This window comes from Plutella xylostella, chromosome 13 (assembly GCF_932276165.1).
Source record: "Plutella xylostella chromosome 13, ilPluXylo3.1, whole genome shotgun sequence".
Classification (NCBI taxonomy): Eukaryota; Metazoa; Arthropoda; class Insecta; order Lepidoptera; family Plutellidae; genus Plutella; species Plutella xylostella.
The window spans coordinates 2,480,314-2,506,397 of record NC_063993.1 but is presented as its reverse complement, the minus strand read 5'-3'; the positions used below and the strand labels follow the sequence as shown (position 1 = coordinate 2,506,397).

The 26,084-nt window shown below is 41.1% G+C and overlaps 1 protein-coding gene across 1 annotated transcript; it reads right to left on the bottom strand.

Annotated features, from left to right (window-relative positions):
* Positions 1–56: 56 nt before the first annotated feature.
* Positions 57–26,084, bottom strand: LOC105394843 (gem-associated protein 5). Its single transcript, XM_048625016.1, has 18 exons — positions 25,808–26,084; positions 25,405–25,567; positions 24,914–25,130; positions 23,981–24,617; positions 23,541–23,732; positions 22,994–23,236; positions 22,403–22,586; positions 21,792–21,948; positions 20,416–20,575; positions 6,762–6,901; positions 5,393–5,517; positions 4,927–5,101; positions 3,601–4,011; positions 3,052–3,199; positions 2,839–2,918; positions 2,321–2,453; positions 930–1,016; positions 57–538 (listed from the first exon to the last, which is right to left on the bottom strand). Exons 1-18 carry the CDS (start codon positions 26,008–26,010, stop codon positions 283–285), a joined length of 3,711 nt encoding a protein of 1,236 aa, XP_048480973.1. The 5' UTR covers positions 26,011–26,084; the 3' UTR covers positions 57–282.

The following is a 26,084-nucleotide window of genomic DNA, read 5'->3' as shown; positions in this document are numbered from 1 at the left end:
ATTTAAATTCAAACAACACATTCTATGATACAAACTTTTTATTAAAAAAAACTAACCAGCTGATGTTGGAATTAAGATCACTTATCCCATATAAAATGATATAAAAGAAAGATACAATTTGTGATTTAAAAGAATACTGCACATCAGAATAAAATGTTGGGTAACTATTTAGCCATCTCTTACAGTAATCCAGATTTGAGCTAACTGAAAATACATTTTGCTATTCGAGTAAAGCCATTCCATTCCGAGATCCTGAGATTGATGAGATTTAACTCTTCTAAACTACGACCCTTCCACTGCCTCACTCCTCTCACTCTTCTCCTTCATAATAAGGCACTCCAGCCGAGACGGCAGCTCTGCCAACTCATCCACAGAGGGCGCTGCGGTCGCGTTCATCTTCACCTTCTCTATAATGTGGTTGGAGAGAGTGGTCTGTCCGGAGGTCTTGGCGATCTCTGCTGCAAGGCTCAGTTGCTCCTCGTCGGTGCAGCGGCTGAGCGTCGACGCGGCCAAGTCCAGGTCGCCTAGGGCTAGGTAGCTGGAATAATGATGCAGAGGTAGGTATTAGGATAATGAAACGGACTTACGGTTGCTATTAGTAGACACTCGCTGGAAGGTAATTAACCGTGGGTGTTAAACATAAAGTGAAAGCCAGCGGCCGTTAAACGGGATATAAACGGGTTCGGTACGGGATATAAACGTCACTATATCGCGATTCGCCATAAATACTGTGCTGTGATTGGTGGAACGCGCATTAGACAAGTTTATGGACGTCGATAACGAACCCGTGTAGCGTCCGCAGGCATAAATAGAAAGAATATAAGTAAGTACATTTCAACTACCTTAAAATAATGCATATATGAAAACTGAAACGATTGTTTCAGTTTTTGTTGTAGAGCTAAAAATATGTAAAAAAAATATGAACTTACAGTAAAGCGGCGGTGCTGGACACGCCATTTTGTCTCATGCACTGCGCCCACTCTTGCAGCGTCTCCTCAGCTATACTGTCCATGTACCTGCACAATAAAAACAAATAAAATGTATAGAGTGTGTCGACAGATATGTTTCAAAGACAATTTCAACCTTGTATAAATTTACAATATCGATCTATGAATTTCAGGGTAAGAACTAAGAATATAATCATGTATGTATGTATGTATGTTCATAGGTGAGTAAAGCACGGTCGCAAAAGCATAGCGAAAAATGGGAGTCGCCTTTATATTTGTCTCCGTCGCACGCGCACAGTAATAGAGCTCCCACGCTCGCACAGTAACCTTGATGGCCGGCGGCAGACTGTAGTTGGTTGTAGATGCAATGGTCAACGTCCGATTTTCTCTGTGCTTAGCGAACGTGCGTTAGTACACACCTGCTGGTCCGGGCGTGAACATCCCGCCACCGCCACCTTGTATGTAGTATGTACAGTATCTACGTACATAGCTGTCGCAGGCAACTGGTTTAATCTCCTGTTTGATTGAACCACTAGCCCGTTCATTGGATGGCGCTATTCAGTTGTATGACTAAAGGACAACTCGTCAAGTCGTTGATTGTAACGTTCGACGTCTTGACTGAACGTCATTCAGCGAAGTCGTTGAATGGGATATATTATAGCAACTTTGTAATGTCTGGTTAGGGTGAACATCACCAGACAAGAGTCAACAAAAATACTATGTTACAAAGCTCTTATCTCACAAATTAACTAAACAATAACAATAAACGTTCCTTCATATTGTTGTTCATAATTATCCAGTTTCGCCACTTTTTTTCTTTGAAACTATCCGCCCGCGGCGTAATAATAGGTAAATCCATGTTGGCACACTATTTTAACACAAATAACGTGCTTTAAAGCTAATTTATTTGCAAAAAACTAACAATATTGGTGCTTTTTGTGTCAGCTGTTAGCTGTTAGACGCCATATTTGTTTTATTCACCACCTGACTGATTTTAAGTCAGCTAACTAGTTGGACGTTTTGTGACGCTTGTACAATCAACGTTCGGCCTAGTCATACAACTGAACAGCGCCATCCAATGAACGGGCTAGTGGTTCAATCAAACAGGAGATTAAACCAGTTGCCTGCGACATAGCTAGTACATACTGTTAGAAGGAATTATTCACAACAGCTTTGTGGCCGCACTCTTATCTCGAGGAATAACAGAATAGAAGAAAGTTGTCTATGACATGTCTTGTCTATGGACTGAGCGTTTTCTGCACGTTTCCGGCACCTTGTTCTCAAGCATAAATGGCGCATGGCTACATTATTTGAACTTCATAGAATCCTAGAAATATTAATACAGTAAGAGATTATTTTAAATTTAAAAATACCTAGTCCGGGCCAGCAAGTAGGCCTCGGTGTACATCCCGCGCATGCGCAGCTCGGCCACGGCGGCGCGCGCGTCGTGCACGGCTAGAAGCACCGCCACCTTGCGGTAGATCGCGCCGCCGTAGGATTTCTGAGCTGAAATGTCGGAAAGATATTGAACACCATTTGAATTTTAGTAATATGAGATTCAGGCAGAGAGAAAGGAACTTTAAGCTATTGTCGACTTTAAATGTATGGCTGCCTTGCTTTGACAGTATACGGACAGAAAGAGACAGACCTAAATTTAATGCCGTTCTGCAACTCGGCGTCAGGGAATATTAGTCAGACTAGACTATACGGGGGTGTTAGGTGACACAACTGGTTCGAGTCAATACAGAGCCAATATGCCCGGTTAAGACTGTCTTGTTTTTTGAAGCGCGCACGTAAGCAACGGCCACGGAATTCGAAACGACGAAAAATTCAATATAAGAAAATCAATCATTGCATCAAAAAGATAATAATGCAATCTAATAATACATACCATTCAATTTAGAATCATCTCCTTTGGCTATAAGTCTATCTAATTGTGCTAGGTAAAGTTGAGTAGTGTCTTTCCAGTATCTGAAATCAATAAGATACGAAATTATATAACGTTTTGGTAGGCAGCAAACACAGCAAACAGAATTAGCGAAATCACAGTGTGACAAATATAGCTACCTATATAAAAATAAAAACAGTTACAATACCAACTTACTTGAACGACACACACGGCGCTATGCTCAGTAGGAAAGGGCAGATCATGTCCTTCTCACTGGCATACTCGAACACCTTGTCCATGTTGCCTCGGAATATGGACAGCATTATCCACGACTCGTGGTTTTTGAATGAGATGTGGCGTTCCGCTGAAATTTATATAAAAAAGTTTTAGTTCTGCAGACTAAACAGGGTGTTGCGAAGCTGGTATTTTAAAGTTTGATAGTATTTATTGTGTCCCTTTTTCCGTGCGCGCATGTAAAGAAAGTTCATAAAGCTGCGTACAGACCGGCCCAACGAACGCCCAACGATGGATATTTATCATACATAATACAGGGCAGATTGCAGTAACAAAGGTCAACGAAACCCGTTCGTTGGCGTTCGTTTGGCCGGTCTTTACGCAGCTTAAGTGCAAGTAGGAGAGAGTGCTGACCTACATACGAATGGAACAAGATAACATGAGTCACCCACCATATTCTTAATGAATTATTTATCTGCAGGGAGTGTGAACCTAAGCGTAATACTTAATAATAACTAAATAAAAACCCACCTTCTTCATCCAGCAACTCGTTAACTTCATTGGTGCTGCCGAACATTTTCACGAACTTAATTTCGCAGTCGTCCGTATCGTTAACTTTCTCGTCTTTATTTTTTATTCTGCTGAGCAGTTTTCGACAAGCTTGCAGGCTGTGCGTGCTGTACTTATTTTGATATGAGACGAGGAACTTCGAGGACGGTTTGGATTTTTTATCTTTACTGGCATTTGCTACTATTGCTACCTCCTCTTCGTCGTGACTTGTATGGTCGTCATCTTTTTGACTAGTTTCTTTGACAATAACTTTGGCAGTATCTTCTGGTGAGTTTTCGTCCTCGAGTGTAGCAGCTTTCGGGGCGTCGGTGGCTTTTTTGTTCTTCTTGGTTTTGATTTTGGCGAGCGCTATTGCGCCTTCGTGTTTACTTTCTGCAAAAGGATTAATTTGTATAAAGCACTGGTAAAAGTCACATGCCATTATTGTAACGTCAAGTGTTTTATCTTCCAGGTTAAAACCGTAAGCATTATTTGTTAACCGACTGTGGGCTTGTACACAACACTGTGGTGCGACGTCGCATCGCAAAAAAACCGCGATACTAATCAAGTATTTGCCCTGAAAAACTGTCAAAACCTTCGCAGTTTTTTGCGATGCGTCGCCGCATCGCTGTTTTCGTTGAAGCCCTAACACCGGTATAAGAAAGGCTTACACCAGTGTTACCAGTATCTACACGTGACAATCGTGACCTACCGTCATACGTATCCGTGGGGTGATCACTAGTGCGGAAGACTCTCAGACAGCAGTCGCCGCCGCCGGACAGCGCCGCGGCCGCCAGCGCCGGCGCCGCCAGCCACGCCGCGCTTAGCGCTGTGACCGCCAAATGTTGATGTGCACACGCCTATAGATACGACCCATGCCGACGCGTTGTAAATACGGAATGTAGATGTGCATGCGCCTATAGATACATCCCATACCCACGTGTAACCAGTAAACTTGACCTATCATCTCAGTGCGCTTAGCACCGACCCGTTGTGACCGCCGAATAATACTAAGGCTTATTTATCTTGAAAACAGGATGTTTCAAAAAGCGCGTTTCGCGAATTTTGAAATTCTGACTTCATTTTCGGCTTAGATACATCATGCTGCACATGTAGTTTTTGGCTTAGTAAGCTTTTTTTGCAACACCCTGTATATCTAGTATCTACCTGTGTTACCAGTAGTAAGGGCTTATACACAAAACTGCGAATTGGCGCTATATGGAACACCTGGGAGTTAAAGAGAGACGTTTTTCCGATGCGCATTCGCATTTAGGTATGTGTGGCAAGCCTTAAGCACAGTTGACATACCATCATACATATCCGCGGGGTGGTCACTAGTACGGAAGACTCTCAGACAGCAGTCGCCGCCGCCGGACAGCGCCGCGGCCGCCAGCGCCGGCGCCGCCAGCCACGCCGCGCTCAGCGCACTAGCGCTGTGGCCGCCGAATGTTGATGTGCACACGCCTTGAACCGCGTCCCATACCTGAGAAAGATAAAAAGAAAGAATACACATTTGTTGCCAGCCAGAATACGGACCGCAGAATATGGATGTGCATATACTGAGGGATGCGTCCCATACCTGAATATAAGAATATGGGTTTATTTAAAATATTCTTATTAACTCCCTACGGGATAAGAGGGTTATAAGTTAGACGTGTCTGTGTATCCGTGTACCGGTCTGTGGTAGCGTAGCTCCCAAACCACTAAACCGTTTTTTTTAATGTAATGTTACCCCGAGTATCCATTATTATATTACAACACAACATTCTCTCACCCTGACAGTGCAATCCTGTGAGGAAGACAGCAGGATTCCATCTCTATGAGGGTTCCACGCCACGCGTAGTACCGCCCCCTTGTGTCCCGACAGCTTCTTCCAACTCGACAGGCCTATGTTGCCATCTGTAATGGTTGGAAATAACATCTGTCAATGCACAGAGAATACCTCTAAATTGCCGAGGAATACGAATGACTAATATTGTGGTAGTTAATTTAATCTTAATGGACAACATTTCAAAAAACTAAAGCTGCTATAAATCGAAAACCATTTCGAGATTTAGCTCTGAAGGACACAAAAAAAATGTTTTTTTATTTTTTGGATGTATCATTTTCGAGAAAATCATAAAATAGTAAAAAAGTGCTGATGACGTCATGCATCAGGTGCGATGCATTTTGATGATCAAAGCCTATAGATTTAAAAACAAAGTAACTGTCACTTTCATTTTTGATTGAATTTGACGTTTTATCGTGACGTTGTTGTTTATTTGGGTCATTTTCATTAATTCTGTTCTGACACTTTCTGACTATTTTTTTATTTATTATTAACAGATGACCTCTATATAATATGTCCCAGAGCATGCCACCGCCTACACAGCTGAAACAATGCTTCTGCTTATTTTTTACATGTTAAGTACCTACTTTCCATCATCAGAAATATCAATGTCATTTGAAAATGACCCATTTGTTGGTTGGCATGTAAACAAAGTTTAAATGTCACTTGTCAGTGTCATTTATGTTTTTTTTCGAGACTCAGGCAATAGACAAAAATAAAAATTGAGCCTAATATGTGACTTCACTTCCGGTTTTAAAATAATAAACTTTAAAGTTAAAAATAACATGCAAAAATTAATGTATATACAAAATAAAAAAATACGGGTCCACTAATTTTCTATAATCTTTCCGAATAGCTAATAAAAATATAGGGTAAAGAAAATGAAATGTTGTCCATTATAATGACGTGTAATGTTTTTTTTTTAACAATAAATGAATATGAATATGACTACAAGCTTCATTAGAGATATTGATACAACAAATATTGATAACATGGTTTCACGAAGACAATAGGCTCGCTATTTATAGCATCGGGCCATCAGGATATAATTAATTATAGGAGAACCCTTTAGAAGAGTCAAGTTGCGAGACTTAGTGCCAATTTCGCCATAGTCAGTTAAAGCATAACCAGGTATTAATGGTTCTGTCAAGAATTTTATATGGAGATGACGTATAATTAATCAACCTTTCCCTGATTACGATTTAACCGACTATTGTGAAATTGGAGCTTAGGTATATTTTTTTTATGGCATCATTTTTCTTACAGTCCCGTACCATAGTAAGCTTTACGACAAAGCGTTGTTTTTACAACTCACCCTCTTTCTCGCTAAGCTCTAAGATGGCGATGGCGTTCTGTTTGTCCAGAGACGAGACGGCGATCAGGTTCTTGAGGGGAGACTCTTCATTGCTCTCTGATACTTGCTGCGGGTGCCAGTCGATGCAGTGGATCAGTTTACTGCAGACAACATATGGAGAAGATTAGTGGTCGATCATAATAGTGGTGGTGTAGTTTCTAAGGATACCAACAGTGCTCAAAAATGATTTGAAATCGATGTTTTTCAAATCAATCGGCCAGCCAGACGGATGGCTCACAGATACTCCCGGTAGTAATTAGGTGAGGATGGCTGAGGACAGAGCGTCGTGGCGTGGCTCCTTGGGAGAGACCTACGTCCGTTTCTACATAGGAACATACATAGGTAAACGTCACTATATCGCGATTCGCCTAAAATACGCTGTGATTGGTGGAGCGCGCAATAAACGAGTTTATGCGCAGATGATGATTAGATAAACATGCAGTGTTCAGTTTATAAGTTTATAGTTGCGAAGTCTGCTCATAGATGGCGTTGTAGATAGTCGTGTACATCGCGGTATGGTTTCGTTTTAGCTTATGTATTTATATTTTGTATGAATTTGTAGATGGCTCCCTGAAAAACAACTAAAATAAACGGTTATTCTTAATATTACGAGGTTTCATTGTGAATTGTGATTATGGTCAATAAGTGCTAGAAAATAGAGTTTACATTATGGTGCCGAAACCCGGGAGTATTTGAGTGTACAGCGTGCTATGAAGTGACAGTGACAGCGAAAAAGAAGATTGTGACAACGACAATAGTGACATTGACAAATTTCAAGAAATAACAAAGTCTCTGGTTTTTTCAATTACAATTTCGATAATCAGCTCAAAATTCAATAAAATGGAGGAGTTATTGAGAAGGCAAGACGATAGGTTAGAGTCGATAGCGAAGGCCGAAAGCAACTACAAAAAATCGCCAAAGGAGAGAGTCAATTCATCATACATCGAGAGTAGACTCGAAGCGCTGGAGAGGCTGTACGAGAAATTTGAAGAAGATCATGCCATCGTCGCCTCCTCCACGAGCAACTCCATGAGAGAAACAATGGAATACTTCCAAGGTGACTACCATTCTACATTCGAGGAAAAGTATATAATGTATAAGGCGAGATTAAAGGAAGATCTTAAGAGCCATATTAAAACCACAAGCATGTCTAAGGCCCAAGCTTCCGAGTCATCGGTGGAGGTTAAGTTGCCACAAATCAAGCTACCCATATTCTGTGGGAGATACGAAGAATGGCAGACTTTCCATGATATGTTTGTCTCGCTAATTCATGATAACAGTACACTGGCTGAAGTTCAGAAGCTACACTATCTAAAGAGTAGTTTGTCCGGAGAACCTGAGATTTTATTGAGAAACTTACCTATCACCGAAGCAAATTACTCTGAGGCATGGAACCAACTGAAGCGCCGCTATAATAACAAGCGGTTCAATGCGAATGAGTTTCTGAAAACACTGTTCAATCAAGAGACCATCAAGTATGAATCTGCTAGTGACATTAAACATTTGCTGGATACAACATCGTCTTGTTTGAAGTCACTGACTAACATGGGGATCGATACAACATCATGGGATGTCATAATAATCCACCTGGTGACATCTAAACTTGACAGTGAGACACGCAAAATGTGGGAACATAGAGTGGGGCTACAAGCAGAAAAATCTAATGATGACCTGCCTACTTGGCCACAATTGACAGAGTTTTTAGAGACTCGATTTAGAGCGCTCGAGATGATGAACCAGTCAGCACCCAACATCAATAGAAGCCAGCATATGGAGAAAACACAACACTCTTATCAACCTACTAAACCTAAATCATTTCATTCGGCTGTACAACAAAACAAGTGCACGATGTGCTCAGGATCACACAATTTATATCAATGTAAACAATTTAACCATTTAAATCCGCAGGAGAGGTCAAGCTACGTTCAAGAACAAAGACTTTGTTTTAACTGTCTCTCTCCTGCCCATTCTGTGAGAGGTTGTCATCAAGCAACGTGTTGCCGCCGATGTGGGCGAAGGCACCACACGTTGCTCCATTTTGAGCGTCAGGGACTTACATCAGACCATCAAGAACCGAATATTGAGAATGAGGTTAAAAGGGCAACAGGGAGTTTACCTGCGTCAGATTCAGAGACCAGAATGGTTGCCAACTTTGCTAGGGAAAAACTTCCAGAACACCAAGTGTTACTAGCTACAGCCTCAGTAAACGTGAAGTCCAACAACGGAAGCAAGCATATCATTCGGGCTTTACTAGATCAAGGTTCGATGGCCTCATTCGTGACAGAGGCAACAGTCCAATTACTTGGATTAAAGAGAGTTCCTGCCAGTGGCATAGTATCAGGTTTAGGTGAGGGCGAGACGAGAATCAAATCGATGGTGTCTATAAACCTTGAGTCACGCCACAATCCGGAAAAAACCGTACAGGTGAATGCATTTGTGTTGTAGTCATTAACATCTTTACTCCCAACCACCCAACTCACGGAGATCGCTTGGCTAAAGGGGGAGAGAATACCGCTAGCAGACCCGCAGTATAACGCACCTGGCCGAATTAATATCCTTCTAGGAGCGGAAGTTTACGGAGACATAGTGCTGCCCGGTATAATCAAGAAATCTGACGGGCCAATTGCACAAAACACAATGTTCGGTTGGATATTGTCTGGAAGAGTTCGGGACACTAAAGAAGGGGCTAAATTAGTGAACATGCATATTGGTGCAAAGGAAGATACGTTGCTAAAACAATTTTGGGAGATGGAGAATGAGCCCGACTCTGTCAAAAAGCAATTAACCAGAGAAGAAGAACTTTGTGAAGAAAGATTTAAATCTACAACTGAAAGAGATCAAAATGGCCGGTACGTAGTGCGATTACCTTTTAAAATCGAAGACCCAGAATGCCAATATGGTGGTTCGAGAGAAATAGCTCAAAGAAGGTTCTGTCATCTGGAGAGGAAGCTAATAAGTAATCCTTTGTTATATGATGAATACAAAAGAGTCATAAACGAATATGTAGAGCTTAATCATATGGCACAGATAGTAAAGGAGGAAGAGATAAATAATCCAAGAGCAGTGTACTTACCGCACCATGCTGTCGTTAGAAACGATAAGAAAACGACGAAGGTCCGAGTGGTATTTGACGCAAGTTGCCAGGGATACAATAAAGTGTCATTAAATGATGAATTATTAATAGGCCCTAAACTTCAACAAGACCTACGCCATATACTTCTGAGATGGAGACGTCATCGTATATGCTTGGTGGCTGATATAGTCAAAATGTATCGACAAGTGAGAGTAAATGATAAAGACACAGACTTTCAAAGGATTGTATGGAGATCTAACCCAAATGAACCGATAAAACACTATAGATTATTGACCGTAACATTTGGAACCGCAGCTGCTCCATACCTTGCAGTTAAGTCACTCCAGCAACTTGCAAAAGACGAACAGACCAAATGGCCGTTGGCAGCTGATATAACCCTCAGAGACTTTTATATGGACGATCTGATGACAGGTTGCCAGACAGAAGACGAAGCTAAGGACATTTATCACCAAATGGATGAACTCATGAAGGCTGGTGGATTTGAGTTGCAAAAATGGACTAGCAACAATGACCAAGTTTTAAAGGTCATCGAAGAAGAAAAAAGGACAGCAGATCAATCGATACCTGTAGAATTGAGTAACCTTGTTAAGGTTTTAGGAATCAGCTGGAACAGAATGATCGATCAGTTTGAGTACTCAGTACGGCTACCAGAAGAGAATCAGCAACCTATCACCAAGAGGAGAGTGTTGTCAGATATTTCAAGGTTGTATGATCCTATGGGGTGGATAGCCCCAGTAGTGGCAGTAGCAAAGGTATTTATCCAAGAGCTATGGAAATCAGGATTGGAGTGGGATGAGCAATTGACTGAAGATCTGAGGAACAAGTGGTTACAATTCAGAAGTGAACTGGTTACAGTAAAACGATGTGTGATACCAAGATGGTTAAATACGACAAACGACTGCCATATTGAACTACACGCATTTGCTGATGCATCACGTACGGCCTATGCAGCAGCGGTATACATGAGAGTTATCAGTCCAAGTGGCCAAATATACGTACATCTAATGACTGCTAAAACCAAGGTATCGCCAGTGGAGAAGGAAATATCAATTCCTAGGCTTGAATTGTGTGCGGCAGTACTGGCAGCCAAATTAATATTCGAAGTGTCTGAAGTTATGGAGAAGGTATACGATTTATTATTATTATTATTATATTTATTATTATTATTATTTACCATGAAAAGGCTTGGTAGCCTTATGCTCGGATCGCTGGTAGTAGAAGCAGTGTTTATTGGTATATTACAAAGGGTTACTGACATACGAGATAACTTAATACCGCGATGTAGTTTGCGGGATAGTGACATCTATGTAAATACGTAAATACTACTTGATAACTGAACATACCGCCCACCAAGAACGTACGTTCTTCATTACCACCCTCACCATGAGGTCAAGGGGGTAACTCCACAAGATGCATGGACTTGACAACAAGCTGATAAGGACCTACATGCATCCTGTGTGCTTTAAGATGTGGCTGGTATATACAGTTATTTACATAAATTATTAAGAATGGTTGAGAGAAGATATACCCCCTGCCACTGAGAAGGAGTTTCTAACACATGAGGAAGAGAGGACAGTCAAGGTCTTAGCAGTAGCTGTTGAAGAAGAAAGTTTTGTATGGACGAGGTTTTCAGCACTAGCCAAAATGTTAACCATTCTGGCATATTGTCGGAGGTTTCTCAGAATAAAAAAGACGAAAGAGACAAGAGAGACAATACCCAAATTTGTCACAGCAAAGGAAAGAGAGGAAGTACTCAAAATAAGCATAAAACAAACACAAGAGTTTCACTTCCGCGAAGAAATAGGAAGATGCGTACCGAAGGAAAGGTTGCAAAGAAAAGTTCACTGTACACGTTAAATCCTATCATGGATAAGGATGGAATAATCAGAGTCGGTGGACGCATTCATTTGGCTCAAGTAACATATGAAAAACGACATCCAGTAATATTGCCCGCCAAGTCACACCTTACATCATTAATTGTTGTGGAAGCCCATAAGATAACTCTACATGGAGGTCCGCAAGTAATGCATAACTATTTGAGGTCAAGGTATTGGATTATTCGAGGCAAGGATCAAGTCAAAAAATGCTACAGAGAGTGTGTCACATGCTTACGGTACTCCAGGCAAAATAATAATCAATTGATGGGTCAGTTACCAGAAGTACGACTTAAACCGAGCAAACCATTCCAAGCTTCAGGAGTTGATTATGCTGGCCCTATCAACATTAAGTTTTCACCTGGAAGAGGAGCCAAGTCATACAAAGGATACACTTGGAAGCGGTCTCAGACTTGTCCACACAAGGATTTATCGCGGCGTACAGAAGATTTACAGCAAGAAGAGGTCATTGCCAAGATTTGTATAGTGATAATGGAACGAATTTCGTCGGCGCTGACAGACAACTAAAAGAGATGTTAACGAGTGCTAAATCACAATTACATCAAGACATTGCGAGTCTGCTAACTCTAGAAGGAACCTCTTGGCACTTTATACCGCCAGGCGCACCAAACTTTGGTGGACTATGGGAGGCAGGAGTGAGCTCTACAAAGTCACATATGAAAAGAGTTATTGGTGATTCGATCCTCACCTTCGAAGAACTGACAACAGTGTTAACCCAAATCGAGGCATGCCTCAATTCGCGTCCTTTAACAAAGCTAAGCGATAATCCAGATGACCCATTGCCTCTGACGCCTGGGCATTTTTTGGTAGGTGAGCCGTTATTAAACATTCCTGATGAAGACGCTACTTATACGCATGTTACAGGATTGCAACGTTGGAGACTTGTACAAAAAATCGTTAATGATTTTTGGAAAAGATGGTCTGATGAATACCTTGTTACGCTTAATCAGAGACATAAATGGAACAATGTGTTACCTGAACCCCAGATAGACGACGTAGTTATTATTAAGGATAACAATTTACCACCAGCCAAATGGCTTTTAGGTAGAATTGTAGAGAAACATACCGGTAAGGATAACATTACTCGTGTTGTTACTGTTAAATGCAAAAATTCTTTGGTAAAGAGGCCATGTAACAAACTATGTTTTTTACCTAAGACTACGTAGGATAACTATGCTCATCATTATTAAGTATCGTTTAATCTACAACAGCATGCTAGCCACATATTGTTTAAGAAGTTGTTTGTTTTTATGTTTCATTAGTCATGAGGGAGGTCAAAGGGTGTAAGTTTGTGTATTTTTAGAAATTATTTGGTTTAGTTGCTTGTTGCCATTGTGTATAAGATATGTTTATTTTAAGGCGGAGTTGTCACGGTGGGCGGTAGGGTAGCTTTGAGACGTAAGGTGCTTGTTATAATGGTTAGATTTTCTAAGCCCACCCAACATAACTATGTTGTTTATTTTTTATTTCGATAAGTTTAAACTCTTAATTTGTATTGTTTTCTTATAGGTTGAATCGGACATGGTCCTCGGTGGGCGGAATGTTCAGTTTATAAGTTTATAGTTGCGAAGTCTGCTCATAGATGGCGTTGTAGATAGTCGTGTACATCGCGGTATGGTTTCGTTTTAGCTTATGTATTTATATTTTGTATGAATTTGTAGATGGCTCCCTGAAAAACAACTAAAATAAACGGTTATTCTTAATATTACGAGGTTTCATTGTGAATTGTGATTATGGTCAATAAGTGCTAGAAAATAGAGTTTACATTATGGTGCCGAAACCCGGGAGTATTTGAGTGTACAGCGTGCTATGAAGTGACAGTGACAGCGAAAAAGAAGATTGTGACAACGACAATAGTGACATTGACAAATTTCAAGAAATAACAAAGTCTCTGGTTTTTTCAATTACAATTTCGATAATCAGCTCAAAATTCAATAAAATGGAGGAGTTATTGAGAAGGCAAGACGATAGGTTAGAGTCGATAGCGAAGGCCGAAAGCAACTACAAAAAATCGCCAAAGGAGAGAGTCAATTCATCATACATCGAGAGTAGACTCGAAGCGCTGGAGAGGCTGTACGAGAAATTTGAAGAAGATCATGCCATCGTCGCCTCCTCCACGAGCAACTCCATGAAAGAAACAATGGAATACTTCCAAGGTGACTACCATTCTACATTCGAGGAAAAGTATATAATGTATAAGGCGAGATTAAAGGAAGATCTTAAGAGCCATATTAAAACCACAAGCATGTCTAAGGCCCAAGCTTCCGAGTCATCGGTGGAGGTTAAGTTGCCACAAATCAAGCTACCCATATTCTGTGGGAGATACGAAGAATGGCAGACTTTCCATGATATGTTTGTCTCGCTAATTCATGATAACAGTACACTGGCTGAAGTTCAGAAGCTACACTATCTAAAGAGTAGTTTGTCCGGAGAACCTGAGATTTTATTGAGAAACTTACCTATCACCGAAGCAAATTACTCTGAGGCATGGAACCAACTGAAGCGCCGCTATAATAACAAGCGGTTCAATGCGAATGAGTTTCTGAAAACACTGTTCAATCAAGAGACCATCAAGTATGAATCTGCTAGTGACATTAAACATTTGCTGGATACAACATCGTCTTGTTTGAAGTCACTGACTAACATGGGGATCGATACAACATCATGGGATGTCATAATAATCCACCTGGTGACATCTAAACTTGACAGTGAGACACGCAAAATGTGGGAACATAGAGTGGGGCTACAAGCAGAAAAATCTAATGATGACCTGCCTACTTGGCCACAATTGACAGAGTTTTTAGAGACTCGATTTAGAGCGCTCGAGATGATGAACCAGTCAGCACCCAACATCAATAGAAGCCAGCATATGGAGAAAACACAACACTCTTATCAACCTACTAAACCTAAATCATTTCATTCGGCTGTACAACAAAACAAGTGCACGATGTGCTCAGGATCACACAATTTATATCAATGTAAACAATTTAACCATTTAAATCCGCAGGAGAGGTCAAGCTACGTTCAAGAACAAAGACTTTGTTTTAACTGTCTCTCTCCTGCCCATTCTGTGAGAGGTTGTCATCAAGCAACGTGTTGCCGCCGATGTGGGCGAAGGCACCACACGTTGCTCCATTTTGAGCGTCAGGGACTTACATCAGACCATCAAGAACCGAATATTGAGAATGAGGTTAAAAGGGCAACAGGGAGTTTACCTGCGTCAGATTCAGAGACCAGAATGGTTGCCAACTTTGCTAGGGAAAAACTTCCAGAACACCAAGTGTTACTAGCTACAGCCTCAGTAAACGTGAAGTCCAACAACGGAAGCAAGCATATCATTCGGGCTTTACTAGATCAAGGTTCGATGGCCTCATTCGTGACAGAGGCAACAGTCCAATTACTTGGATTAAAGAGAGTTCCTGCCAGTGGCATAGTATCAGGTTTAGGTGAGGGCGAGACGAGAATCAAATCGATGGTGTCTATAAACCTTGAGTCACGCCACAATCCGGAAAAAACCGTACAGGTGAATGCATTTGTGTTGTAGTCATTAACATCTTTACTCCCAACCACCCAACTCACGGAGATCGCTTGGCTAAAGGGGGAGAGAATACCGCTAGCAGACCCGCAGTATAACGCACCTGGCCGAATTAATATCCTTCTAGGAGCGGAAGTTTACGGAGACATAGTGCTGCCCGGTATAATCAAGAAATCTGACGGGCCAATTGCACAAAACACAATGTTCGGTTGGATATTGTCTGGAAGAGTTCGGGACACTAAAGAAGGGGCTAAATTAGTGAACATGCATATTGGTGCAAAGGAAGATACGTTGCTAAAACAATTTTGGGAGATGGAGAATGAGCCCGACTCTGTCAAAAAGCAATTAACCAGAGAAGAAGAACTTTGTGAAGAAAGATTTAAATCTACAACTGAAAGAGATCAAAATGGCCGGTACGTAGTGCGATTACCTTTTAAAATCGAAGACCCAGAATGCCAATATGGTGGTTCGAGAGAAATAGCTCAAAGAAGGTTCTGTCATCTGGAGAGGAAGCTAATAAGTAATCCTTTGTTATATGATGAATACAAAAGAGTCATAAACGAATATGTAGAGCTTAATCATATGGCACAGATAGTAAAGGAGGAAGAGATAAATAATCCAAGAGCAGTGTACTTACCGCACCATGCTGTCGTTAGAAACGATAAGAAAACGACGAAGGTCCGAGTGGTATTTGACGCAAGTTGCCAGGGATACAATAAAGTGTCATTAAATGATGAATTATTAATAGGCCCTAAACTTCAACAAGACCTACGCCATATACTTCTGAGATGGAGACGTCATCGTATATGCTTGGTGGCTGATATAGTCAAAATGTATCGACAAGTGAGAGTAAATGATAAAGACACAGACTTTCAAAGGATTGTATGGAGATCTAATCCAGATGAACCGATAAAACACTATAGATTATTGACCGTAACATTTGGAACCGCAGCTGCTCCATACCTTGCAGTTAAGTCACTCCAGCAACTTGCAAAAGACGAACAGACCAAATGGCCGTTGGCAGCTGATATAACCCTCAGAGACTTTTATATGGACGATCTGATGACAGGTTGCCAGACAGAAGACGAAGCTAAGGACATTTATCACCAAATGGATGAACTCATGAAGGCTGGTGGATTTGAGTTGCAAAAATGGACTAGCAACAATGACCAAGTTTTAAAGGTCATCGAAGAAGAAAAAAGGACAGCAGATCAATCGATACCTGTAGAATTGAGTAACCTTGTTAAGGTTTTAGGAATCAGCTGGAACAGAATGATCGATCAGTTTGAGTACTCAGTACGGCTACCAGAAGAGAATCAGCAACCTATCACCAAGAGGAGAGTGTTGTCAGATATTTCAAGGTTGTATGATCCTATGGGGTGGATAGCCCCAGTAGTGGCAGTAGCAAAGGTATTTATCCAAGAGCTATGGAAATCAGGATTGGAGTGGGATGAGCAATTGACTGAAGATCTGAGGAACAAGTGGTTACAATTCAGAAGTGAACTGGTTACAGTAAAACGATGTGTGATACCAAGATGGTTAAATACGACAAACGACTGCCATATTGAACTACACGCATTTGCTGATGCATCACGTACGGCCTATGCAGCAGCGGTATACATGAGAGTTATCAGTCCAAGTGGCCAAATATACGTACATCTAATGACTGCTAAAACCAAGGTATCGCCAGTGGAGAAGGAAATATCAATTCCTAGGCTTGAATTGTGTGCGGCAGTACTGGCAGCCAAATTAATATTCGAAGTGTCTGAAGTTATGGAGAAGGTATACGATTTATTATTATTATTATTATATTTATTATTATTATTATTTACCATGAAAAGGCTTGGTAGCCTTATGCTCGGATCGCTGGTAGTAGAAGCAGTGTTTATTGGTATATTACAAAGGGTTACTGACATACGAGATAACTTAATACCGCGATGTAGTTTGCGGGATAGTGACATCTATGTAAATACGTAAATACTACTTGATAACTGAACATACCGCCCACCAAGAACGTACGTTCTTCATTACCACCCTCACCATGAGGTCAAGGGGGTAACTCCACAAGATGCATGGACTTGACAACAAGCTGATAAGGACCTACATGCATCCTGTGTGCTTTAAGATGTGGCTGGTATATACAGTTATTTACATAAATTATTAAGAATGGTTGAGAGAAGATATACCCCCTGCCACTGAGAAGGAGTTTCTAACACATGAGGAAGAGAGGACAGTCAAGGTCTTAGCAGTAGCTGTTGAAGAAGAAAGTTTTGTATGGACGAGGTTTTCAGCACTAGCCAAAATGTTAACCATTCTGGCATATTGTCGGAGGTTTCTCAGAATAAAAAAGACGAAAGAGACAAGAGAGACAATACCCAAATTTGTCACAGCAAAGGAAAGAGAGGAAGTACTCAAAATAAGCATAAAACAAACACAAGAGTTTCACTTCCGCGAAGAAATAGGAAGATGCGTACCGAAGGAAAGGTTGCAAAGAAAAGTTCACTGTACACGTTAAATCCTATCATGGATAAGGATGGAATAATCAGAGTCGGTGGACGCATTCATTTGGCTCAAGTAACATATGAAAAACGACATCCAGTAATATTGCCCGCCAAGTCACACCTTACATCATTAATTGTTGTGGAAGCCCATAAGATAACTCTACATGGAGGTCCGCAAGTAATGCATAACTATTTGAGGTCAAGGTATTGGATTATTCGAGGCAAGGATCAAGTCAAAAAATGCTACAGAGAGTGTGTCACATGCTTACGGTACTCCAGGCAAAATAATAATCAATTGATGGGTCAGTTACCAGAAGTACGACTTAAACCGAGCAAACCATTCCAAGCTTCAGGAGTTGATTATGCTGGCCCTATCAACATTAAGTTTTCACCTGGAAGAGGAGCCAAGTCATACAAAGGATACACTTGGAAGCGGTCTCAGACTTGTCCACACAAGGATTTATCGCGGCGTACAGAAGATTTACAGCAAGAAGAGGTCATTGCCAAGATTTGTATAGTGATAATGGAACGAATTTCGTCGGCGCTGACAGACAACTAAAAGAGATGTTAACGAGTGCTAAATCACAATTACATCAAGACATTGCGAGTCTGCTAACTCTAGAAGGAACCTCTTGGCACTTTATACCGCCAGGCGCACCAAACTTTGGTGGACTATGGGAGGCAGGAGTGCGCTCTACAAAGTCACATATGAAAAGAGTTATTGGTGATTCGATCCTCACCTTCGAAGAACTGACAACAGTGTTAACCCAAATCGAGGCATGCCTCAATTCGCGTCCTTTAACAAAGCTAAGCGATAATCCAGATGACCCATTGCCTCTGACGCCTGGGCATTTTTTGGTAGGTGAGCCGTTATTAAACATTCCTGATGAAGACGCTACTTATACGCATGTTACAGGATTGCAACGTTGGAGACTTGTACAAAAAATCGTTAATGATTTTTGGAAAAGATGGTCTGATGAATACCTTGTTACGCTTAATCAGAGACATAAATGGAACAATGTGTTACCTGAACCCCAGATAGACGACGTAGTTATTATTAAGGATAACAATTTACCACCAGCCAAATGGCTTTTAGGTAGAATTGTAGAGAAACATACCGGTAAGGATAACATTACTCGTGTTGTTACTGTTAAATGCAAAAATTCTTTGGTAAAGAGGCCATGTAACAAACTATGTTTTTTACCTAAGACTACGTAGGATAACTATGCTCATCATTATTAAGTATCGTTTAATCTACAACAGCATGCTAGCCACATATTGTTTAAGAAGTTGTTTGTTTTTATGTTTCATTAGTCATGAGGGAGGTCAAAGGGTGTAAGTTTGTGTATTTTTAGAAATTATTTGGTTTAGTTGCTTGTTGCCATTGTGTATAAGATATGTTTATTTTAAGGCGGAGTTGTCACGGTGGGCGGTAGGGTAGCTTTGAGACGTAAGGTGCTTGTTATAATGGTTAGATTTTCTAAGCCCACCCAACATAACTATGTTGTTTATTTTTTATTTCGATAAGTTTAAACTCTTAATTTGTATTGTTTTCTTATAGGTTGAATCGGACATGGTCCTCGGTGGGCGGAATGTTCAGTTTATAAGTTTATAGTTGCGAAGTCTGCTCATAGATGGCGTTGTAGATAGTCGTGTACATCGCGGTATGGTTTCGTTTTAGCTTATGTATTTATATTTTGTATGAATTTGTAGATGGCTCCCTGAAAAACAACTAAAATAAACGGTTATTCTTAATATTACGAGGTTTCATTGTGAATTGTGATTATGGTCAATAAGTGCTAGAAAATAGAGTTTACATGCAGGGACACCCAAAAATTATATTTGATAGAAAGAAAGACATCCTCTGATTCCGCCACGTCTAATAATCAGACCCACGATCAACTGCAACAATCATCTATGTGTGGCCAATGATGTTGATGGTATCAATAATCTGACCAATAGCAACTCACTTGAACGGAAACGCGGCGGCGACGGCCACATGCGGCGCGCGTGACGTCACCGCGGCCACGCCCCTGTCCTCGCTGCCGACCAATAGCGCGCGCTCGCTCCAGTACACCTCGCACACCTTCCACTTGGCATCTTCTACTACGATACGTGGAATTTCCAAGTATACCAACAGTGCTCAAAAATCTGTCATAAACATCCTTTATGACTGATAATGGAAGTTTGTCAAATCAAAGAATATCCGTCAGGCTCATAGATATTTATACCCGGTAGTAATTATAGGTGACAGAGCGTCGTGGCGCTCCTTGGGAGAGACCTACGTCCGTTCCTACACAGGTTCGTTATCAACGACGTAGGTAAACGTCACTATATCGTAATTCGCCATCAATACAGCGCTGTTATTGGTGGTACGTGTAATAAACTAGTTTAGTCGAGAATGAATCCGTGTAGCGATTGCTGATGATGATTAGATAAACAAGAAGAACCAAAAAATATATTTGAAAGAAAGAAAGGAATCCTCTTGACTCCGCCAACTCTATTAATCTAACACACAATCGCTGCAACAATCATCTATGTGTGGCCAATGATGTTGATGGTAACAATAATCCAACCAATAGCAACTCACTTGAACGGGAAAGCGGCGGCGACAGCCACATGCGGCGCGCGTGACGTCACCGCGGCCACGCCCCCGTCCTCGCTGCCGACCAATAGCGCGCGCTCGCTCCAGTACACCTCGCACACCTTCCACTTGGCACCTTCGACTACGATGTCTATTATCTCGGGCGCTGGAATGAGAAAAAAATATATTTACATACATAATAATGGCATTTAGACATTGACACAATCTAATTATCAAATTAGCATTTTTTAACCGGCATTTTTAACAGGGATCGGATCCGCATAGTTCTTTCCTAGTGACAGAGTTGGAATATTTATAGCTGAAAACCGCGGCACGGTGCCCATTCCATAAGTCTTTCATTCAGCCAAATGTTGCCTGGAAGAGAGCGCTTTTAGCGATAAGGCCGCCTATTCAACTTACTCTTACTTTAGTACCTAATAATAATATGTTGTGTGTGTTTTTTTTCAATAGTTTACTAATAAAAGTGTCAATGTGACTGAGTATCCGGCTCGAAGGACCATGAAAGGCTTGGAAGCTTCTGATCGCTGGTCTTGGCTTGGCGATGTACATACGGTTAAGAGTGATATCTATGGATACCTATCTATCATGGCGGTAGAAGCTTCGCTTCATGACCCAGAGGTCCCGGGTTCGATTCCCGGGTGGGACCATCAATTTGTGTTTCTAAATTGTGGTTCTAAGTTTGGTTAGGACACAGAAGGCTGATCACCTGATGTCCGAAACAGTGAAACGATCCATGCTGTCGGATGGGCATGTAAAGCAGTCGGTCCTGCGCCTAGCTCTCTCCAGTCGTGTCGGTCAATCCGTCCCATTGGGTTATGAGAGTGATGGAACAGAGAGTGCTCCTGTGTACTGCGCACACACTTGGGCACTATAATCTACTCCTGCGTAGATGGCTGATCTCAAATGAGATTGGCCGCCGTGGTCGAAATTCGGCTAGGAGGACATTATTATTATCATGGCGAGCTGATTTTCCGCATGTAGCCTCTAAGGTGGGCCATTATGCCGTGGCCATTATGGATACCTATTTACAACTGAACAGTGACTGACCCGCGTCGCTCTTGTCCAGCGTCTATTATACCCATCTGTATAGTTTACTAATGATAGTGTCAATGGCGGCACCGTAGCGTAGCGTGGCGGTAGTGAAGCTGCTTCCGAAGCTTGAGGCCGCAGGTTCGAATCCCGCCCAGGGCCAACACTCGTGTGATGAGCACAAGTGTCTGGTTGACGTTTATCTATTTAAAATGTATTTATCTACGTATTTGTGTAGATATATCAGCTATCCGACACCCATAACACAGGCTCTGCCTAGCTTGGGGTCGGATGGCCGTGTGTGACATGTCCCCACATATTTATTTACTGACCCTGGTCACTCTTGTCCGTGTACTTGGCCAGCTGGCCTCCAGCGCTGGCCAGCAGCGCGCCGCCGCCCCAGCACAGAGAGTACACGCCGCCGCTCAGCGCGCCCGGCAGCGTCTTGGCGGGACGCTCCTGTCTGCCGGACGTGTCTATTATGCCCACCTGGATGGGAGGGAGTGGTGTTAGAAATGTATGCATACAAAATACAAAATGAAATCTATTGCTGCCTTGCTCTAAAAATATACTGTCTAAGCTTGCGAGGAATAGATTTAAATATGTTTAATTGTATTGTATAAGTCAACCTTACGTGCTCGTAGTATGTGTTTTTGAAATGAGTAAAATATATTTCGGAATGTTTCTGTCACCGCTAGAGGCGCCATTTTGTATGGATTGATAGTAACTAAAGAACACCGTTACTTACTTCTTCACTAAATTACTTTTTAAATTTATTATGACGCACTTAATGTTTATTGCATTATTTACCAGTTAATAAACTTCGGGTGTTGCGCAGAAAGAAACCAAATATAATACTGAGACTTGCACCACAGTTATCTCAAAATATCTTCTTTTTTTGATGCAAATAAAGTGTACCTAATTGTAATTGTACTCAACTGACCCTAGACTCAGCAGTGCCGAAAGCCAGTCTATTCTCCTTCATCGGATGCCAGGCGACGGTCAGCACCTTCCCCTGCACGTGTTGCCAGTAGGTGGTGACGTGCTGGCTGGACAGGCGAGCGTCGTCGGCTGTGGTGTCGAGCTCCCAGACGCGGACCGCGCCGTCGCCGACGCTTATTGCTATTCTGTGGGTTTGTTAGGTTTTTTTATACTACAGGGGTGGGCTTGGGTATTTGTATTTGCCACAGATTTACCACAAATATTTTCGTATTTGTGAAAATCGCCGCCATGTGTGGTCAGTATATTCCGTTAATCGCCAATTATTGCCGAATTTGCCTACATTTTTGATAGATGATATTTGGCAAATACAGCCAACATCCAATAACAAATACGAATAGTCAAGTGAGGTGCCAGCATTAGGATTAAAGGCGTGTTGCGTCAGTGGCATGCAAAAAATAGTAAGTCCTAACGCATTTATCCAATCAGAAAATTGTATTCATGAAATAGACTAAGGGACAACCAATTACAAGACAGCTTTAACTGATATCGAAACCGCATTCTATGCCAAATTTAAAAGCTTGCTATAACTTACTTCTTAGGGTCATACGGGCAAGTAGCAATGCTGTACACAAAGCCGCCACAGGTAGCATGACTCCGGACAATCTTCTTCTCTTTCAATGAGTATTGGATGACTGCCCGGTCCTGAGCCACGGTGAATATTGGCCAGTCCTCCACCTCCGTGGTTGAAGTCTGCACTCTTGGAGCGGTGGACGCTATGCCATAGAGGTTGCGCTTGTGTGCTGAGTGTAAGACGCTCCATTCTAGCTTCAGTTTGCTGGTGGGATCAAAAATAATATTTTTTATTCAGTAAATGTAACTAAAATTCTGAACTAAACTAGGAAATAACAGTTTTTTTAAGTTATATTGGGTGTTGAAATACAAAATATTATGGTTTGTAAGGCACAGTATCCTAACTACCTGTAAAAATGTATCAGTGTAAGCTTGTATAATATAAAAAATGTATAAAAAATGTATCAGTGTAAGCTATGTAGTAAAAATATAGTACATATTAATATTATTAGACTTATTAGCCTAGGCAGTTAATATTATTCATAGATAATTTTCAAATGGGTACTTACCAATCCATATTCAATGGATTACAGACCAACAGTTGGCTCTTCAGATCAGATATCAGTAAAGCGTCAGGTCGGTACCAGAGCAGAGACAGCCAGAATCCGGAGCCTTTCGGTTTATTTTGCAACTTATTTGAAACCTGGGAGACTTGGCAACTTGAGATTTGCTTTCCAGTCTTAGACCAGATGCGTACAGTCCTGTAATGGGAAAGGGAATGACATTGAAAGAGCTATGCTATTTTTCTTCTAGTATTACTGCCAACAACCAGTCTATTGCATTGCAAGTCAAAAACTCCTATTGATAGTGTGACAAAACGCGACGCAACCATGAGTGTCTTTTTTTTACATTTATTCATAGATAGAAGAAGTTACGGATGACTCTGAGATCTTAGGTTTTCATTAAAGTATAAATCTGAGTTTTGTAAATTTGATATTAATATATTTACCCGTGTTTGCTTATAGTCGCTAATAGATGTCTATGAACATGTGAGCTACTATGACCACTTTCTTCAGTCACATCAGCTTCATTATCTTTAGCTGAATCTCCTGAACCATTTTCTGAAGGACCATTTTTCGCAACTTTTTCATCCACATGAGTTTCATCAAGTTTCTGGACTAAAGACTCTATTGATGGTTCCGGTTCACTTTTCCGTTTCAAAATCTCCGATTTCAATTTTAAACACTCAGCTAAGAAGTCATTTTCTTTTGTTTGAGCTTTTACCTTTACATAGACATCTGTTGCCTGAAACTTTTTGTGGCCAAATTCATTATCTTCATGGTCTTTGTACATGTCAAACATGTCTTCCTCTTCTACTTCTTCTTCCGAATGTTCAGCTTTTTCTGTTTTTGGCGTCTGTTTATCTGTTTTCTTCATACATGTGCTTTCATTTGTTTTAAATGAAAGTACTTCATCTTTGTTTTCAATTTCGGCCTCAGCATCTAGGGCTTTCCTTAGCTTTGACATGCGGCTCTGTGCAACATCCATCAGCTGTTTCTTGACGACAACCTCATACTGTGGGCACCAGCTTAGATGCAGCATCTCATCGTCATGTGCCCGCACTTTGTATAACACCTTCCCTTTACCTGGAAATGGCATTGTAAATGATTACTGATTAGTGACCCTGAATGCTCTGCCAAAGGTCAAATTTCTAGTGTTCCTTATTTAATAAATAAATAAATCTCCAGACTAGGGGATTGTAAAATTTGTTACATTGTGGCACACAAAAAGTTTTACCATAGACTGTCACATAGATGGGCTAATTTACAGTTTTATCAAAATACTCTCAAAACCAAAATCAAATCAATTCAAAACGATATTCAAAGCTTAGTCAAATAAGCTATTATGAAATAAAAGCCGCTTAATAAATGTTTCTTCTTACCATTCAAGTCCAGTAGGAACAGCAACCCCTGCTTCGTCCCGACCGCCACTTGCAGAGGAGCATGTCTTGAGCAACTCATACAAGATGGCCGAAACTTCTTCAAGAACTGGCTGTGGTTTGTCACAACATTCGTGTTCAAGTTCCACTTGACAAGGTTACCGTAACAACCAACTGAAATGGCATATTCTTCAGTGCTGTATCCCACTCCTGCTATTTCCTGAAATTTTGTACATAAGTAAGTTCAGTACAGCTTGTAACTCCCCTTCGTAGATTGTTATTCCTTGGGCAGTGAAGTGATACTGACATCATAGTATGCTGTTTTATGTTACTTAGACCTAATAAGTGGCAGCAGGGTAAACTTGAAATCGGGAAGAACTTTGTGTCCAGTGGTTTATATGTGTATGTTCTTATGTTTTATATGAATTTAATTAATTCAAGACATATTTAGTATACAACAAAATAGTAAATAACGAAATGTTGCTACACCTCACCTCATTGTCTTTAGTGTGAACATCATGCACTTGCACAGTCTTCACGCGGAGAACATTGTCCTCATCATGAGCAAGACTCCACAGCCGGACGGCTCCATCCGCTGAACCTGTTATTATGAGGCGCTTCTTCGGCCATTCTGGTGATATGTCTACACTTACTATCCTGCAATTTGGTTTATAAATATGCATTGGAATGGATATTTCAATAAAATTTAGGAATTGAATGTTGAATTATATTGTTATGGATAATGAACATTGCTTTTTAAATGTTTGATTTTATAAGATATATTAAGTATAAGCTACTGTCATGAATATGATAATGTGTCCAGTAGGGAGAAAGGACGGTATTTCAGGATACATTGTAAGTTGTAAGACTGGTTAAAGAAAAAACTTTGTTACTTACTTCTGCGATGTAGCAGTAGCTTTGTTTATCACGTGGGCTTTATAGTTCTTCTCTGCTATAATCGTTTCGTAGCTATCAGGTAGAGGCTCCAAAACACAAAGGGTCTTAGTCGGCCCGCCATAAATGATCCAGCCATCAGTGGTGACAGCCATGCAGGTCTGGTGGAACCAGTTGGGCGATGGGAAAAGCTCTGTCTCGTCCATTCTTACTGTTCAAATCAGTTCAATGTGGTTTTTCCGAATCCGAACAGACACCGAATCCGAACAATCATGAACAA